The sequence below is a fragment of the Saccostrea cucullata genome, unplaced genomic scaffold (genome assembly GCF_032062105.1).
Source record: "Saccostrea cucullata isolate Sc308-1 unplaced genomic scaffold, CSIRO_AGI_Scuc_v1 ctg90, whole genome shotgun sequence".
Classification (NCBI taxonomy): Eukaryota; Metazoa; Mollusca; class Bivalvia; order Ostreida; family Ostreidae; genus Saccostrea; species Saccostrea cuccullata.
Genome location: NW_026940868.1, coordinates 1,019,018 through 1,036,993, shown reverse-complemented (window position 1 = coordinate 1,036,993; position 17,976 = coordinate 1,019,018). Strand labels below are relative to the sequence as shown.

Below are 17,976 nucleotides of genomic sequence, written 5' to 3'. Positions count from 1 at the left end.
TATTTTTTTAAACCAACAATCTTGACTCTTTGACCTTGACCCCAGAGTTTGTGTTACCTTTAAAAACATTATCCTTGGTCATAGCCTTTGAACAGGTGGTGCAAGGGTTTTATATTTAACATTTTTATTTCTTGTGAAAAGGCCTTACTTTAGGTATCAACATATTTGTTATACATTTGAGAAAGCTTATCCTTCATTATGTTGCCATACCGGGGCATCTGTGTTTCACAAACACATCTTGTTTCTTTATTCAGTGAAAGGGAAAATAATTCATAGTTTGAGTAAAGATGCAATATGCTAAACAAAGCCAATGCACCCCTGCTTTGTGTGTGTATGTTGGAGGGGGGGTGTGCAGATTTAGGATTTAAACAGTATGACAAAATATCTAAATGTATTACTGATACATTGTATATGATTTTAATCCAAAACTTGACTGATAAAAGATGTCTTAATAAAATGTCTTCAACAAATACATGCACTTTTACTCTTTAAAAGTGATATCTTTGAAGGAAGGAAGGAAAAATAAAATAAATCGGATATTTTATCTGAACTTTTTTATTCATACATGTATAAATATATGTATTCATGAAAAAAAAGTATATAATATAAACATCACAAATCTGCTCTCACAACCAAACTCAATTTTGATTATCTTCATCCAAAACTTTCTATCTAACAAAATGGATAACATTAAAGCTTTGCTCTGAGTGGATATAAAAAATAAATAAATACAAATGACAATAAACAAGAGACAATAAAATGGTAAAATGCATTAAATTTACAACAGATCTCTTTTATTTATAGCGTATTCAATATAAACTGATACAAATAAGCTCAGTTAAATGCAAATTTTCTGTTGATGGTTTTGTTGTGATTTTCAAAAGATATTGGTTTTAACACTTTTTCAAATTTCAAGGTTTTTCAATCTCTTTCTTTTTTTTTAAAGTCATCTTCGCTTAAGGTAACCTTCAAATCTCAAAATCATGGTTTTGTTCAAGCAAAAAATAAAGCTGAATTCAGCATAAAAAATGTATATCTTCAATGTAAAAATATTAAAATTTTAATAACTCTAAACCAGTTTCTAAACGTTTTTAAAAAAATCAAACACTAAACATTTGAAACATTAAAAGGATTATATAAGAAAAACTTATTTTATACCTCAAATTTTTGTGAGTAACATTTTATAGCAATGACAAACTTTTATAAAAAGTTATCTATTATTAAGGAACTTCTGAAAACTCTTATCCATCATTTAATAAAAATCTTATTTTATTGGAAACATTATGAATATCAGTTTGTTCTTAAATTCAGCAGTTTAATTTATGTGCTCTGAGCACATTTTCTTTGATCATCTACCCTTTTTTGGAAGTTTTCTAAATTAAAAAATATGATTCTTTTTCTTGCTGATCAAATTTGAATCTATTCTTCCTTAACACATAAATGTTCTAGAATATTTACATAATTCATAATTAATCTTTTATCTTGAAACTACGGTAACTAAAAAAAAACCTAAAACAAAACAGTCAATACATCTGCACTGCACATCTTCATAGTCACATAATTCAAATTAATTAGCAAACACCTCTTGCAAGTAATGAGGTAAAATCTTGCATAGATAAGAAATATAACAGCTTTACTGAACTCTAGGCTTGTAAGAACACAACCTTATGTGAGAATATACAATGTAGTAACCAATGCTTAACAATGGGTACAAAGAATGCCTTTACCTCTGTTTATATGTAAAAATAATTATTACTGGCATATTCTAAGGTATTGTAATTACCTTATATTCACAAACATTTACAATCAATGAGTCTAATTAGGAATATCAGTAAATTGTTCAAAAACTTGAATATCAACTTTGGCATGCAAGAGGCTTCTTTGAATTTGGAACATTTAGCATGGTCAAGAAAAAACAACCTTGTTATTCAATATACATTGTACACTGGAAACCTGAACAAATTTTACAATCTGTCAACAGCATCTTAATTTACAGATGCAATGCAAATATTTACTAAAATTGTACTTGAAATGCAATGAACTTTTTGTGAAAAATGAAATTCTGTAACAACTAAATCCCAAACCAAACACCTACCATTACAACAGATCCAAAAAATAAATACAAAAAAAAAAATCTACAGACAATTACCAAGGTAACTCAATATGAATCAAGAAAAGTGACTAGTCCTCTAAAAAAGAGAAAAAACAAAATAGAGTAAGTCTATTTCTGGAAATATCAACTACAGTTTCATTAATAAATCACACAAGCCTACTCCTAATCAACAGCTAACATTTGGAATGTCTCAGATTTTTCAGCTGATTATCAACCTTATCCAGACTGACAAGAGACAGAATTCGAAAAAAAAAATAAATAAAAACTAGAAAGTCTCATGGAAAAAGTGAATATCAGGATCAAAATATAGAAAGCTCACAGTGTTAAGTGTTTTAACAATCCACAAGAAAAATGGAATGAAAGAAGACAATAAGATCTGGCATATAAAATAAAAATCTGTAAATGCAAAAAAATGTCTAAAATCACAGTAGCAAGGGAAATTGCAAATGCATGAAAAAAATGCATCAGTTATAAATACAACCCTATATAACAGTAAATGCTGACTGTCACATGACCTCAGACTGTACAACTGTTCAAATGCTGAATTAATGAGACCTTAAACTTCAAAGTAAAAACTCATACCACCGCTATTATTGCTTTGCTGTAGAATGAAATAGGTACCGGGTAACTAATTGCTTTAGAGGTTTCACATTCATTGTCCAAGCATTCCTTTACTGGCCAGCTTGTCTTTCTACAATACAAATACATAGTTTAATATTAGTCCTGTCAAGTTTGAGATAATGATGTTTAACCGTATACTAATTTATAAATTTGTAAATTCATAAGATCAAATACTTTCATATTAAAACATTAATCCCTTTTACATGTATTATATAAATATTTGCACGTAAACAGTTACTAACCAGTCCCCCTCGCCGGCGCACCCTGGTGTTTGGTTGCTGTAGCTTCTTTTCCCTGATTTGTTTCAGACGTAATTCTTCTTGTTGCACTCTGAAAGGTTAATTGATAAATAGTCATACTTTCTTAATATTTATTAATGTTTTAAAGAACAGTAAACAGTATTTCAACAAAAGAATCTATTATAGACTTTCAAAATTAATTACATATGCACTGATCTTAAGTTTTTGAAGTCTAATAAAAATAACATGAAAATTCCTAGATATTAAAAAGATTCCATGATATCTTTGATATATATCAACATTTCTATTGACATCAGATAAAAACCACAAGTTGTAATATTAATATGCCATTGGATAGATTCTCAAACTAACCTTAATTTGGCGACATACTGCTGCTCTTTTTTCCAGAGATCCTTAAAGTCGTGACAGAAGGAGGACCAAAGAGAGAAGAAATACTCCGGAGTCACCTCCTTCTCACCTGATTTAGGTTTCACCGTGTAAAACATGTACAACGAAGCAAATCTGTAATGGAGATCTTGTGGTGAGTCAGATTATTCTATTATGTAACAATAACACAATCGCTCAACTTTGTGTTGACTTCTGTTTTCCTTATAAAAATATGAAATTTAATGTTGAGAGAATTTAACACATGATAAAATTCTAAAAAATGACGAGCCACATTTGAAATATAGAGGGGGATATTTCCTACATGAAATAGTAATATCTACTTACACACTCTTTGCTTCCTTTAAATTTTCCTCTTGTTCCTTAAATTCTTCTTGTCCTGAAAAAGTCAGATTTGAACAATTATAAAAGAAAGCAGAAGACAACTAATAATCTAAAATGAACATAAAATTCTCCCATGATTTCATATTACCAGTATTTGCATGTAGAACATGTAAACATTACCTTTATTAAAGAAAGTAGACATAATATCCTTAAAAGGCTGTACATATTCTGGACTGGAGTTCTTTATCACCTTATCTGCCCTTTTTTCAGCAGCTGCAATGTTTATAAAAGTTTATGATTTTTACAAGGATTGCTAAGATGTGAATAAACCCAAGTTTATGGTGCACAACTTCACAATACCCATGATCCTTCCATGTGCACATAAGTTTATATGCAGCTTTAATTTTTCCAAATTAATAAACATTTTTAAAACAAGAGGCCCAGTGGTTCTTGAGAAGAAGATTTTCAAAGATTTTTCCTATATATTTCTATGTAAAAATTTGATTACCAATTGTGGCCCCGCCCTTTCCCCTGGGGTCATGATTTGAATAATTTAGAAATTACACTACCCCAGGATGCTTCCACATAAGTTTCAGTTTTTCTGGCCCAGTGGTTCCTGAGAAGAAGATTTTCAAAGATTTTTCCTATATATTTTAATGTAAAACTTTGATTCCCCATTGTGGCCCTGCCCTTCCCCCTGGGGTCATGATTTGAACAATTTAGAATCTACACTACCCCAGGATGTTTTCGCATAAGTTTCAGCTTTTCTGGCCCAGTGGTTCTGGAGAAAAAGATTTTCAAAGATTTTTCCTATATATTTCCATGTAAAATTTTGATTCCCCATTGTGGCCCCGCCCTTCCCCCGATGGTCATGATTTGAACAATTTAGAATCTACACTACCCTAGAATGCTTCCACATAAGTTTCAGCTTTTCTGGCCCAGTGGTTCTTGAGAAGAAGATTTTTTAAAGACCCCACCCTATTTTTGTCTTTTCTTGATTATCTCCCCTTGTGAGGAAACTTGGCCCTTTATTTTAACAAATTATATTCCTCTTCAACCAAGGATGCTTTATACCAAGTTTGGTCAAAATTGGCCCAGTGGTTCTTGAGAAGAAGTCGAAAATGTGAAAAGTTTACAGACGGACAGATGGACGGACGACGGACAAAATGTGATCAGAAAAAACTCACTTGAGCCTTCTGCTCAGGTGAGCTAAAAACACAAAATAAACTGACGTTGTAGACTTCTGATGGCAAACTGTCCAATCAAAAATAATTTTTACCACTGAAGTCTTTCTGGATTCTTTTGAGCTCCTTTTCAATGTCATCAAACTGGACCAACATGGCCTGTGTCACGTCACTGTACTCGGGGACCGGCAGCTTGGCTTTCTCTGTCCCCGCCAGATCTCGCTCAAACTTAGAGACATACGTCGACACGATGTACTGGAGCAGAGTCATTCTATTATCCTGTCAATGGAAATTGTTATTGAAAATTTTCAGAGAGCTCTTAAAATGCCTGTGTCTTAAAATCTAAAAATGTGGCCTTGACAAAATAAATTTATCATATGGCAACTTTTTGTGTTAGACATTAGATTTTAATTTTTTGGTCAACACATGTAAATGATATCAATTTTCTCTCCTATACCTTTGTTTTCACATCTTTCAGTTTGGCCAGGATTTCTATTCCAAACCCATCTGCCTGGCCTCGAGATCTATTTCCTAGAATTAAAAAAAAAATAAACTGAAGCACAGTCTTCTTCATATAAAACACTTACATTAATACCCCATTTCTGTTTGCCACTAACATTTCTTTGACTAATTATTAGTCTGCACTTATTTATCATCCATCATTCAAACTTCTACCAGCTACTATTAAGTCTTTAAATACTTATGGTCATGTCCATAGAATTTAAAATCATTTTTAGTCTCCACTCACTACCATTTAGTTTTTACTTACCTCCATTCATATAGTTTCCTATGGCAAGCACTATACCCAGTATATCTCTAACACTTTTCCCCTGGATTAACATCTACAAGGAAAAAAAATCAATGAAAAGTTGGAGATTCTATTTAATCAATTTTTCACTGTCAACTTACAGTAGTTTTCTTGGAGTCTAAAAAGTTAGCCTACCTGAGAGGTCATTTTGAGATTGTTTAGTTTATTGTCTATCACAGATATGCTTTCTTGGAAGCCTTCTTGAAATAACAGACAGAAAATTCTCTCTGCAAAGTCAGGAACTTGGTTGAGATCAAACAAAAATCTGTGAAAAAATACATTAAATCAGTTGTGAAGTAGAATCAAACAGTGCTCTCAGCAGCATTAAATTCTACTCTCCATTATTAATAAATTATCACAAGAATAATTTCTGTAAAAATCAAATGAATTCACTCATTATCTGATCATGTGTTACTTACTGATCAGGTTTATCCAGCATCACGTCTGGATTTTTATCTACATGCTTCTTTAGTTTCTTTACTTCATCCTCATCAGCTCTCTGAAACAGAAAATTCAAATATAATAAGTTTTCCTTCATCCATCATTTTTTGATCATGAAAGTAAACTTTCAAGTATATGACTGCTTTTCAAAATTTACAAAGTTTGCTAGGACACATCAATTCATTATCTTCTCTAATTGGTAAATACATTTTACATGAACAATTCACACTTGATCTGAATGAAATTATTGTCTTCCACTTACACTATCATAAATGGCTTTTAATTTCTCTATGTCCACACAAGAAGTATCACATGTCAATATAGCTATAACATGAAACAAAAAACAAAATCATTGTATAAGTACATCTTAAAACATAAACAAAAGATTAAAATATCCTGTATACCAACAATCAGTATTATATACTGGTATGTAAATGGCAACTTTTATTCATGAGTTGTCGGTTCAAATTAAATCTACGTATGTATTAAAATGAATCCCCTTCCACATACCTAATTCAATATCATTGATATCCACACGCAGACTAGATAACAGGATCCCTACCAGCTGGGAACGCTTTGGGCTTAACACCTTGGCAACCTGAAATAATTTTATTGTCATGGCAACATCAAAACATCAAAACATGTAAACAACATACAACTTCATATTTTTACCATATCCTTCCATAGTCTGTCATTTTAACAAACTAAGTATATTTGAAAATTGGACTCAAATTTACTGTCTTAATTTATGAGTAGAGTAATACTAATAATAAGATTGTTCTGAGATGTCATCAATCAGCTGTTAGATTTGACCTCTGACCTGTTTGGCTGGAGATTTGGCGCGGGTTTTGTTGGTTTTTTGAGAGGCCTCTGACGGGGGTTTACAGAACAGTTTGTCCACTTCCTCTACATCAATAGCCGCCTCGTCAATCTCCTCCCACACCAAACGCATGTTGTTCAGGCTGTACATAAAAACAAAGTGAACTGTATGATAAAGTTAATTTAAATCAGATTTATTCAAAAGGAAGCATTTGGACAAACTGGAACTATTACAATAAAATTTTGGACTTGGAAATGATAACTACATTTATTCGGAGTGAGCCCTCTCTTTGCATATTTTTTTGTCAATCTATATATCATATTTATTTTGTATAAAATTTGAACAGATAAAATTTCCATTGAATGTTTGCAAATTTTCCCGAATGGGAATAGTACTGTACATTATATTTATCTGCATGGTACAAGGTCTTCCAAACTTACTCTTTATTTTTAGATTTGAGATTATGGACCTGTATCCTCTGCCAGAAGAGTGGTTTCATTGGAGATTTAGTCTGGATAACAGGCTTTAGAGACCCTTCAGAAAAAAAAATTAACGATCAAAAATAATATTTCTCTTGCAGTACAACAGTTAATGTGCAATGGATATTTTTTTACATGTAAAAATCTCAGAATTTTGTTTATGGATTTCTGAACTAAGATAATATTTATTCTATACTTATGAACTAATAGGAATTAATTCCAAATCTCACAAAAGTTCTCACCTTTTCTGACAACCCCTGGTCCACCTGGCACAGGAGGAGCAGGAGGGGGTGGGGGACCACCTGGTGCAGGTGGTGGGGGTGGGGGAGGTGGAGCTCCTACCCCTGGGGGTGGCGGTGGTGGTGGTGGAGGAGGGGGTGGGGCATTGGGACGTAGTTCATCAGGAGGGAGAGGCATGGGCATATCTCCTTCATCCTCATCTCTGTAAGAATAAATTAAATTATCAAAATAATGCATATGCATAACAAGTAAGACAAAAGCACTCCTGTAAAGAAAACAAGAGATGTTTGTAAAACACTTATGCCCCCCTCCCCCCAAATTGGAACTTTTTAAGTCCAAAAGGGCATAACTCTATTAAAAATGGCGTGATTGTACCCAAAACTGAACTTGACTTAAATATTTATCTGATAAATCTGTATACCAAATTTCATTTCAGTATGTGCACCCTCTGTGAAGAAAATGAACAGAAACTGCAAATAATTGGAATTTTTCTAACTCCAAGGGGCATAACTCTGTCAAAAATGGTGCGATTGTACCCAAAACAAAACTTGACCTAGATATTTATCTGATATATCTGTAAACCAAATTTCATTTCAGTACGTGCAACGCTTGTGAAGAAAATGAAAGGAAACTAAGTGGACCGACTGACAGACCAACAGACAGCAGCAAAGCAATATGCCCTCCCTTCTTCGAAGGGGGGGCATAAAAACTGATGCTTAGGGAGAATCATATTTTAAGCTCTTAGACAGAAGTCCTTATTATTCAGTACCTTGGTATATCAGGATACTCTCCCTTGATACACTCCGGTGTGATGGGGGTATGGAATCTTTGTGAGGCAGGTGTCCCCGTGACTGCGAACATCTCCCCTCCGGGGGTCATGAAGTCCTGCTCCAGTTGTTTCTGGGCCTCCACCAGAGCTTCATTCTGTTCTCTGAGATCTTGCAGCTCCTTCTCGAGTTTGACAATCCTCTCGGTACTCTCCTGGAGTCTGGACTGGTACTCCTCCCGGCAGTGGTCCAGTATAGACTGGTTCTCCGCCTATAAGAAAAAGCAGGAACCATCATCAAATTCAATTTTTTGGATATCTGTTTGAATATTTTACACATTTCATCACAACCAACAAACTTTTACAATTTCTTTTTAAGTTTTTTATATGATTACATGACGTATGTTTCCTAACAACTTAAAACACTCTACTTCCTTTGCTGTGCATACCTTGAGCTTTTCCACTTCTTGCTGATATTCCTTTTTGACATTCACAAATGCAGCCTGTTGTTCTGTATCATGGAAAAGCAAAAAATATTGTTGTTTAATATTTTTAAAAGTAGTTGTACATGTATCTTCAAAATATCCTGTAAGACTTTAAAAATGCCAATTTATTTTTTTCTTTTAGAATTTTGTAAATACTTATGGATCAAGAAAAACAAAATATCGAATTATTTGCAAGATGTTATTAAAAAAACTGTTACAAAAGAAATTAAATATATCTAATGAAATTATAACAACAATAATAAACCTTTAAGATTGACTATTTATGTACTACAGTACTCTAATAAAATATACTACTACATAATATTCATTTTTTTTTCTACCTTTCGAACATAAAATGTGCATATAAATTTATATAAATAGTTTCACAACTTTAAATGGATTTAGAGAATTAATATTTTTAAAAAATTCTCAATGCTTCATATAATTGTCAATACCATTGTAAGTGTTAAGCTAAAACAAAATTAAAATCATGATCTTTTGTTACATATATTACTCAAATCATATTGAATTTTCAAAATCAGCTATAAATCTATTCACAGTTGCCAACTGTGGAAATGGTTAGAATATTGCATAACTTTTTCCCTTTTGAATAAATTATCTCTATTTGTCAAAACTCAGAAACAAAACTGATTATTTCAGAGGGGGGATGCATATATTCATTTTAAAAAATGTTTCAACAACTCTTGAAATGCTTTAAATTACTGGTACAAAGAAAAAAAATTAACAAATAATCTCACATATACTAGCATTTGGAAAAAATTGAAATAAGAGACAAATTTAAAAAATTTCAACGTTCTATGTAAAATGTAGGATTTCCACTGTTAGCAACTATGAAATTACACGTATATGTCATCTATACAAAAAAAGCACACTAAAATTCGAACCCTTCATAAACTTTGTGATGTAATTCCTGTAGTAACGCTCTGAAAAGTATCACATTATTTTTTTAAAAATCACATAATGATGCCTCATTTACAGTGTTTCTAATGCTCTAGACTAGACATGAAAAATGTTGCATCCCTACTAAAATCTTTATTAATCTAAAAAATTACAGAATCAACCATTAGCGGATGTTCACAAAGAAATAATGGTCAAACCTGCTTCTGTGTACTTGTGTCCAAATTCATCTTTTTCTGGCATGGGAGGGGGCCACATGGGGCCGAGTTTTTTAATGTCTACATCCTGTCGAATGGGGGCATTCTCTGTGTGTGTCCAGTAATACATACAGTCAGGCTAAAAAATAAAAACTAGAGATCAAATAGAGATTAAACAGAGATTACAGAGATTGGATGGGAGCATTCTCTGTGTCCAGTAATTCATACAATCGGGCTGAAAAATAAAAATTAGAGATCAAATAGAGATTAAAGAGAGTTTAAAGAGATTAGATGGGAGCATTCTCAGTGTGTGTCCAGGAATACATACAGTCGGGCTGAAAAATAAAAATTAGAGATCGGACAGAGGTTAAAGAGAGTTTACAGAGATTGGATGGAAGCATTCTCTGTGTGTGTCCAGTAATACAAACAGTCAGACTGAAAATTTAGAGATTGAAAAGAGATTGAAGAGTTCTTTAAGAAACCATTTGTAATTTGGTAAAACTTAAAAATTTGTTATTTCTTACTCTAATTAAGCTTTTCTAGGAAGACCTCCAAGCCAAAAGATTCCACATCCAAAATGTGTGCACTTTAAAATCCACATTGAAAAATTATTTTTTTCTTAAATAAATCTTTCAAAAACTTTCAAAATTCCGAGTTATAGCATTAACACAAGTCCAAATGAAAAATTTCTATAAAATCATCATGAAAATTCCATGTTTTAGCATCACAAATAAATTCCAACTGGGCAGTCAGAATCAGACTTTTACATTTTGGTACTTTAATTTAAATACCAAACAAAACAGTATAAGTTCACTCATGACTTAGAAATTTAAATAAAATGTTATAAGCATCACATTTCCCCATCAATAATCTCTCCATATCCCAGCTGCCACTCAATGTATATCTTTCTACATGTATACACAAATAATCTTTTTTTATGACCCAAAAAGTCAATTTAGCCGGCACATAACACTGTCACTTCTACAAAAAATCCGGCCTGTAAAAAACATATCAATTTCATAAAGTATGGCAGAAATCCCTGATGTCCATATTCAGAAAGCTTGTAAACTTGCTCAGGCATGAAGCTTCTCCTTTGATTCATACATATTTGATAGTTATTCTATATTGTTCATAAAAAATCTGATACACTGGAGTAACATTCAAACTGACACTCAGGAAAAAATGAAGCACTTGATTATCATTTACAGAATTCGTCACTTCACTACTGACATATCCAACTAATTCTTCTGACCAACTGGTCAAATATTAAGTTTGTACATTCTTTCTTCTAAAAAACAATTTTCAGGCTTGTTAATTTTCATACTTATTGGATTAACATGTGGGATTAAAGTCTAACCAACTGCAAATAAGGACAAATAAAATACCATTTTCCAGACCAGTGACCTTGAAATCTAATAATTTCAATGACAAAAGTTTTCTACTAAAGATTAAATAGTCACTCCTTCTGTGAACCTTGTACCCGTATATTTTCAACTAAAATTTTGTTACATCATAAAAATAAAAACAAAAATTGTCCATGGTCCATAATACTATATTATCCAATTTTCATTCTCCTAAGAAAAGATCAAGAAAAGAAAAGATGAAGCCCAAATTGTGGCCATTGTTTTCAAAAAATTAATTTATAGTTTATTAAAACTCCAATACATGTATTTACTTAACAAATTGAAGCATGTCTTATTCTTGGAAAATTAAAGAAATATCTTTATAAAATTGTATTCTTCAGTTATGTCCTAGTTCGAGCATCAGAGGGCCACAATTAAAATAAATATCCTTAAACAAAATATGGGGATGCAATACTCCATATTTTACAGGTGCTTCTTGAGAAATAAAAAATTAAATAAGCCCACCAAATTTTCATGTTCTTTTGATCATCTCCCTTAGAAAGAAGGTGTGGTCCTTTTAATTCCATTCATCAAAGAAAGTTTGCGGAACTTTGGTTGAAACTGGTCAAATGGAGAAGAATTAGAACTTTAAACAGAAAACTGACAAACACTAAACAAACTTCTGTCACAAAAGTTCATTTTAACCCTACCGTTGGTAAACTAAAAATACATTCCAATTCAAGTTTTGAATATCTTCAATTAAAAAAAGGTGACGAAATATCCAATCTTAGTCTTTTAATGTGAATATGAAACACTTATGCTGACAGAAATACATTTCAATTTTTAAAAGTTCTTTAATCATTGACACTGGGTCTTACTCACAAATCTCAATTTCAAAATCTACTTTGACAATATAGGATTTATGAAATAAAAGTAAATTTAATGTTCATTTCAACAAGTTCAGCAAGCATTGGGAAGAACTAAGCATAGAAATGAGTCTATTCAATGCAGGCAACTACTTTTTTTAAGTTCAATAATAAAGGCAGCAAGCACAGAGCTTATCTATCACCATCAGGGTATGGCAACAACTTTTTTCAGAACCCACCTTGAAGATTTGCTGGTTTCTCCCCTCCTTCTCTGCCATGACCCCCGAGGCAATAAGACATGTACAGAACTGTGTCAGAACCACGCTCATGTCGTGTCGCGTCATCACCAACCTCAGGTAGTGCTTGTCATCAATGGTGGACTGCAACCAGTTCAGCAACATCTGACCTAAATATGTAATCGCAAATCATTTTTTTCTTGTGATTGTTTCAATACAGTTGAAACTGTGTGCTTTCATTTCATGATAAAAATGAAAACTATGAAACTGGAAAAAGAGCAAGTTTTTCTAATTACCTTCAAATATTTCAAACTTTGTGAAGTCCAAAGTTCCAGGAATGGACATGGGCCAGCTAACTGCATCCTCTAGGTTATTTGGACGTCTGCGGAGGATTTCTTTTCCCCTGGAATCGCTGAGTTGCCTCTTCTCATCACAGAAAGCCAGCGGAGATGAAGGGGGAAACATTGGACTGGAGGGGGAAGACTTATTGAGGGGGGAATTTTCCCCCGACAGCTTCCTATTTCTAAATTTAGCATGACCTTTTTCTTTACTCAGGTCATCAATGTCTGTTTCCTGATCATCACTACACGAGTGGTTGCTATTGACTGAAGGCGACTGGGGTGAAGGTTCGTTTTTCATGTGCGTGTCTCCGAACCTTTTACTGAGGAATTCTTGGTCTCGGTCTTTCATGGCCTTGTCCAGATCCGTTACCCCAGTCATGCGTTTTAAGGAGGGGCTGCCTACATTAGACTGGCCCCCGTGCTGGGGGTGACCAGGGTGAGATTCTTGCTGACTTCTTCCTTGATAATGCTGGCTGGATTGGAATTCTCTTTGAGGTGGTGTTTGGTTGTTCAAGTTAGAAGGATACTGTTGATTTCTGTCAAAGTCACCATTAGAAGTTTGTTGATTGTCAAGTACCTGTTGAGGCTGCTGTTGATTTTGATGTTGTTGACCAGGACTCTGGCCTACTTGTTGCTGACCCTGAGCATTTGGAAAACCTCTCTCGTAGGAGTTACCTTGTTGCTGTGGGCTTCTTCCTCTGAATGGGCGGCGGCCTTCAACTGGTCTCTCAATCTTCTCCTCAGATGAATAGATAAGTGTGGGGTCCCTCAAAGGGTCAACACTGTTACTTTCCTGCTGTCTATTTACTTGCTGTTCCTCCCTAGAACTCAGTGATCGGTCTCTCCTCCTGACCTCTACTTGGGGCCTGCTCTCCTTGTCCCTGTTGAATGATCTAGATCTTAACAGTGTATAGGTGGACTGCAATTTGGCCATCAATGGGCTGTCTTTCCCATAAGCATTTTCTCTGTGAGCTTGAATAATAATTTCTGCCTGGTTAGAAGCTGGCATACATAGTTCCTTGTTATCACAGCTTGTGTACTGTGAATTTGGACCATCTGGGGTACTATTTTTATCTGGAGTTCCAGAATTTCTGTCTTTTCTGAGATTTGCTAATACTGCAGGTGGTGGGGGCATGGCTTCCCTTCGGCGACCTCTGTCTAAGCTTTGGGGTCTCCTCTGTCTCCCTTCATCAGAACTCAGAGCCTCATTACCATTATGACTAGAAGATCCAATGGGTGATTGCTGTGAACCACTTACACCTCCATTTCGTACACTTGATCTATCAGTCTGAACTTGAGGCCTTGAAGGTAAAACATTAATATCACCCCTCATTGGTCCTTCCTGTCTCTGAGGTGTGGTCATTGAAGAATTCTGATCCTCAGATTCTTGTTCTGAATCCCTAGTAATATACCTCCTTCTAGGAGTTCGTTGTCTTGAGGAACGTTCACCAGAATTACCACCTCCCATCTGAGTATCTGGAGTTTTGGCAAGATCCGAATTGTCTGATGGCTGACGATCCACACTTCCGTCTCTGTGTGGAATTTGTTGTCTGTCTCCACTACTGGCTCTTTGTGCATGTCCTTGTCTGTCATGGCTTCCATCATTAGCTGGATATCTCTGTTGGTCTCCATATCTTTGTGGATTAGTAATTGGCTGTTCATATCTCTGACTGCCACCTCCATACCCCTGCTGATGCAGCTGAGACTCACTATCATTACCTCTCTGTCTGTCACTGCTACTGGCTCTTGGTGGATGATATCTTTGCTGTTCACCACTGTTATTTCTTTCCCTGTATCTTTGCCGGTCAGCACTACTATCTCTGTGGGGATACCTCTGTTGATTTGGGTCACCTTGGGGATACCTCTGTTGATTTGGGTCACCTTGGGGATATCTCTGTTGATTTGGGTCACCTTGGGGATACCTCTGTTGATTTGGGTCACCCTGGGGATATCTCTGTTGATTTGGGTCACCCTGGGGATACCTCTGTTGATTTGGATCACCCTGGGGATACCTCTCTTGATTTGGGTCACCTTGGGGATACCTCTCTTGATTCAAGTCACCTTGTGGATACCTCTGTTGGTTTGGGTCACTCTGGGGATACCTCTGTAGGTTTGGGTCACCCTGGGGATACCTTTGTTGATTTGGGTCACCTTGTGGATACCTCTGTTGATTTGGGTCACCCTGGGTAAAACTCTGTTGATTTGGGTCACCCTGGGTATACCTCTGTTGATTTGGGTCACCTTGTGGATACCTCTGTTGATTTGGGTCACCCTGGTTATACCTCTGTTGATTTGGGTCACCCTGGGTATACCTCTGTTGATTTGGGTCACCCTGTGGATACCTCTGTTGATTTGGGTCACCTTGTGGATACCTCTGTTGACTTGGGTCACCCTGGTTATACCTCTGTTGATTTGGGTCACCCTGGGTATACCTCTGTTGATTTGGGTCACCCTGGGGATACCTCTGTTGATATGGGTCACCCTGCGGATACCTCTGTTGACTTGGGTCACCCTGGGTATACCTCTGTTGATTTGGGTCACCCAGGGGATATCTTTGTTGACTTGGGTCACCCTGGGGATACCTTTGTTGGTTTGGGTCCCCCTGGGGATACCGTTGTTGACTTGAGTCACCCTGGGGATATCCTTGTCTCTCTCTACTTCTTGTTCTCTGTCTTCTATCCTGACTACCTGACCTTGGAGAATATCTCTGTTGTCCCGGGTCTTCTACCTGAGATTGTCTCCCTCCTCTAACATCCTGGTTTGGATTACCATAATGTAAGCCTCCTTTATCAAAGGGATTAACACCAGCCTGCACTGGAGCACTTCTTGCATTCTCAGAAATGTGGAAAGCATCTAAACTCCTTGTTAAATCGTGGACATTTTCTTGTGGATAAGCCATTGGTTTAGATTATCAGATTCTTTTTCATCATAATTTGGTTCCAAGGCACATGCATTGCTTCATTTCATCTGTAAAATAATTTGAGTTCTTGTATGATTCATGTATATTTAGGTTTCTTTCATTATACAAGGTACATAATGAATATGAAACTTTTGAAAATGTTTACAAGTATAATGGCATTCACATTAGTGGATAAAGAGCTATCAGGGATCAGGACCTAAAACTGAAATAACAACTGTGGCATTCTTACTCTATTTGCTGCTGTATATTATATCTTGTGTGTTATACATATGATACACTCTAGCTTGAGCGTGTTCTTGTAAAAGAACATTGATTAAATTTGCAGCTATAAAATTTGCAGCAAAGAAATTTGATTAATTAAGTATGCATAATTTAGAAAATATAAAACCAGGTCAGAAGGGTTAAATGCTGATCAGAACATTCTATTTGTCAAAAAGTGACAGAGGACTACACTACTTTGTTTGGAAAATATTTCAATTTGTGACTTGTAATTAAAGATCTCATCCAAATTGTTTTCTGAATAAATGTAAGACAATAACATGACAATCAATGTAATTGATTTTAATTATGATAAGCTTGTCTAGAAGTTTCGGGTGTTATAGTTTGAAAATAATCACAGAAATCAAGGATTTCTTGAGCTATTGAGAGACAGATCACACCTTCGTCATGTTCATGGCAAGTGCAGTTTATATTTGTTGATTTTTACAATCCACACCTCTCAATTTATACATCCACATTCTATTTTATTTACATATTCAATCATGACTAATATTTCCAGTTCTGTAGCCTGTAGTCTGCCTAAGCAGTTTATTTTTTTCTTAACACATTCGTATGACCTACAGTTAGTTAACTTTTCATCATTAAACAAAACTGAACTACTAGGTACTCAGAAAAGAATAGGGTTTTCATCCAATGAATTGAGTAGGATTGTCCTTAAGAATTGAAAAAGCAGAGGACATTTAAAAAGCAGAAGGGGAGAAGGAAATCTTGGGTTCCAACCCTAACAGAGATTTGAAGGGGAATAGAATACCAAAACAAATTGGGGTTGGGGGTGGTTACATCGTCATAGTCAAAGAAATTCCCCAGCCATCAGGTCTTAGGGAAAACCCTGGACTGGGGTCTCCAGGAAAAAAAACAGCATGTGGGTGCTCTAGTTATAAACAAGTTTACGGCTGATACGGGTATATCCAATCACTTTTACACTCTTTCCCCCTTTTAATGGTTTTCTCAGTGAGACTCTTCTAAGCAGCTGTAGGTTTTGATCTTGGGCACAAACATAAGAAGAGGGCAAAAGTGTTCACCTGCATTGTAGATGCTCTACTACAATGTACTAAGCTAGTGAGCCACTGTACCCAATATCTATTATACTAAGTGCAACAAACTCTATTTTTAGACAAATATAAGGAAAGAAAAAAATTAGAATCTGCACATTCGTCAAGCAAATTTTGGTGTGAAACCATTAGAACATTCTTTTGCTACCATGATTCCATGCGATAATGGCCAAAAACATACCCATGCCACAATTATCAAAGTCTGTTCTTGCATAGAGATTAAAGGATGTACCAAAAAGAAAAAAAATAATTGTACGTTATCTATTTTAAAATTTACTTTAATTTGAAAGGCGTACTCTGAGACTCTGTAATAATGAAAGTACTAATAACATACAATCTATGTTATGTCACAGTCTAGACAGCATCTCGTGCAGACTGATAAGGGAGTTCAAAGTCAAAGCTATTTAATGTAAGAGATTTTTTTATTGAATCTCATAATATGGCCTATAAATACAACTGCTCTCGCCAAGTATTTTGCAACGCCAAACAATTTTTTTTATTGAATTGCTTGAATAAAAATGTAAATATTTGAAATCAAAGCTAGAACTGTTGCACTGAAAAAAATGTCAAAGTTTCTTACAAACTACAAAGGAATTATTCCACTTGGCCAAAAAGTATTGTCTTTATGCGGTTGCCTCCTATGTTTTTTTTTTTATCGTAATTAAAACTGAGTAAGAAGTCATCAAAATACTCTAAAAGCACCATAGATCATAGCATCTACATGTACTTACCAAAACTGGTTAAAATTTTTGACAGTCCGCTGCATGACATGTTGATGTTTGGCCTAACCGTTCATTTTCGTTTCCGGTGGTAGCAAATTACTAGGTGCCTGCCATGCCGAATCCGCAAACTAATTTCATTTTATAGACACGTGTCTGTAAATAGAAACTTTGATAAAA

The 17,976-nt window shown here is 34.8% G+C and overlaps 1 protein-coding gene across 2 annotated transcripts; it reads right to left on the bottom strand.

The window, feature by feature from the left end:
• Positions 1-1,303: 1,303 nt before the first annotated feature.
• Positions 1,304-17,921, bottom strand: LOC134256539 (ribosome-binding protein 1-like). Of its 2 annotated transcripts, XM_062739220.1 has the most exons (22): positions 17,809-17,921; positions 12,782-15,793; positions 12,489-12,655; positions 10,044-10,179; positions 9,831-9,869; positions 8,890-8,951; positions 8,444-8,712; positions 7,677-7,876; positions 7,396-7,489; positions 6,956-7,097; positions 6,646-6,733; positions 6,398-6,459; positions 6,114-6,193; positions 5,830-5,959; positions 5,656-5,728; positions 5,344-5,417; positions 4,982-5,165; positions 3,883-3,975; positions 3,706-3,757; positions 3,346-3,495; positions 2,977-3,064; positions 1,304-2,804 (listed from the first exon to the last, which is right to left on the bottom strand). In XM_062739220.1, the coding sequence occupies exons 2-22, from the start codon at positions 15,723-15,725 to the stop codon at positions 2,766-2,768; spliced, it is 5,166 nt and encodes a 1,721-aa protein (XP_062595204.1). In that variant the 5' UTR covers positions 15,726-15,793; positions 17,809-17,921; the 3' UTR covers positions 1,304-2,765. The 2 variants fall into 2 exon arrangements, with proteins under 2 accessions (XP_062595204.1, XP_062595205.1); XM_062739221.1 differs by lacking the exon at positions 9,831-9,869.
• Between the last annotated feature and the right edge of the window lie 55 nt (positions 17,922-17,976).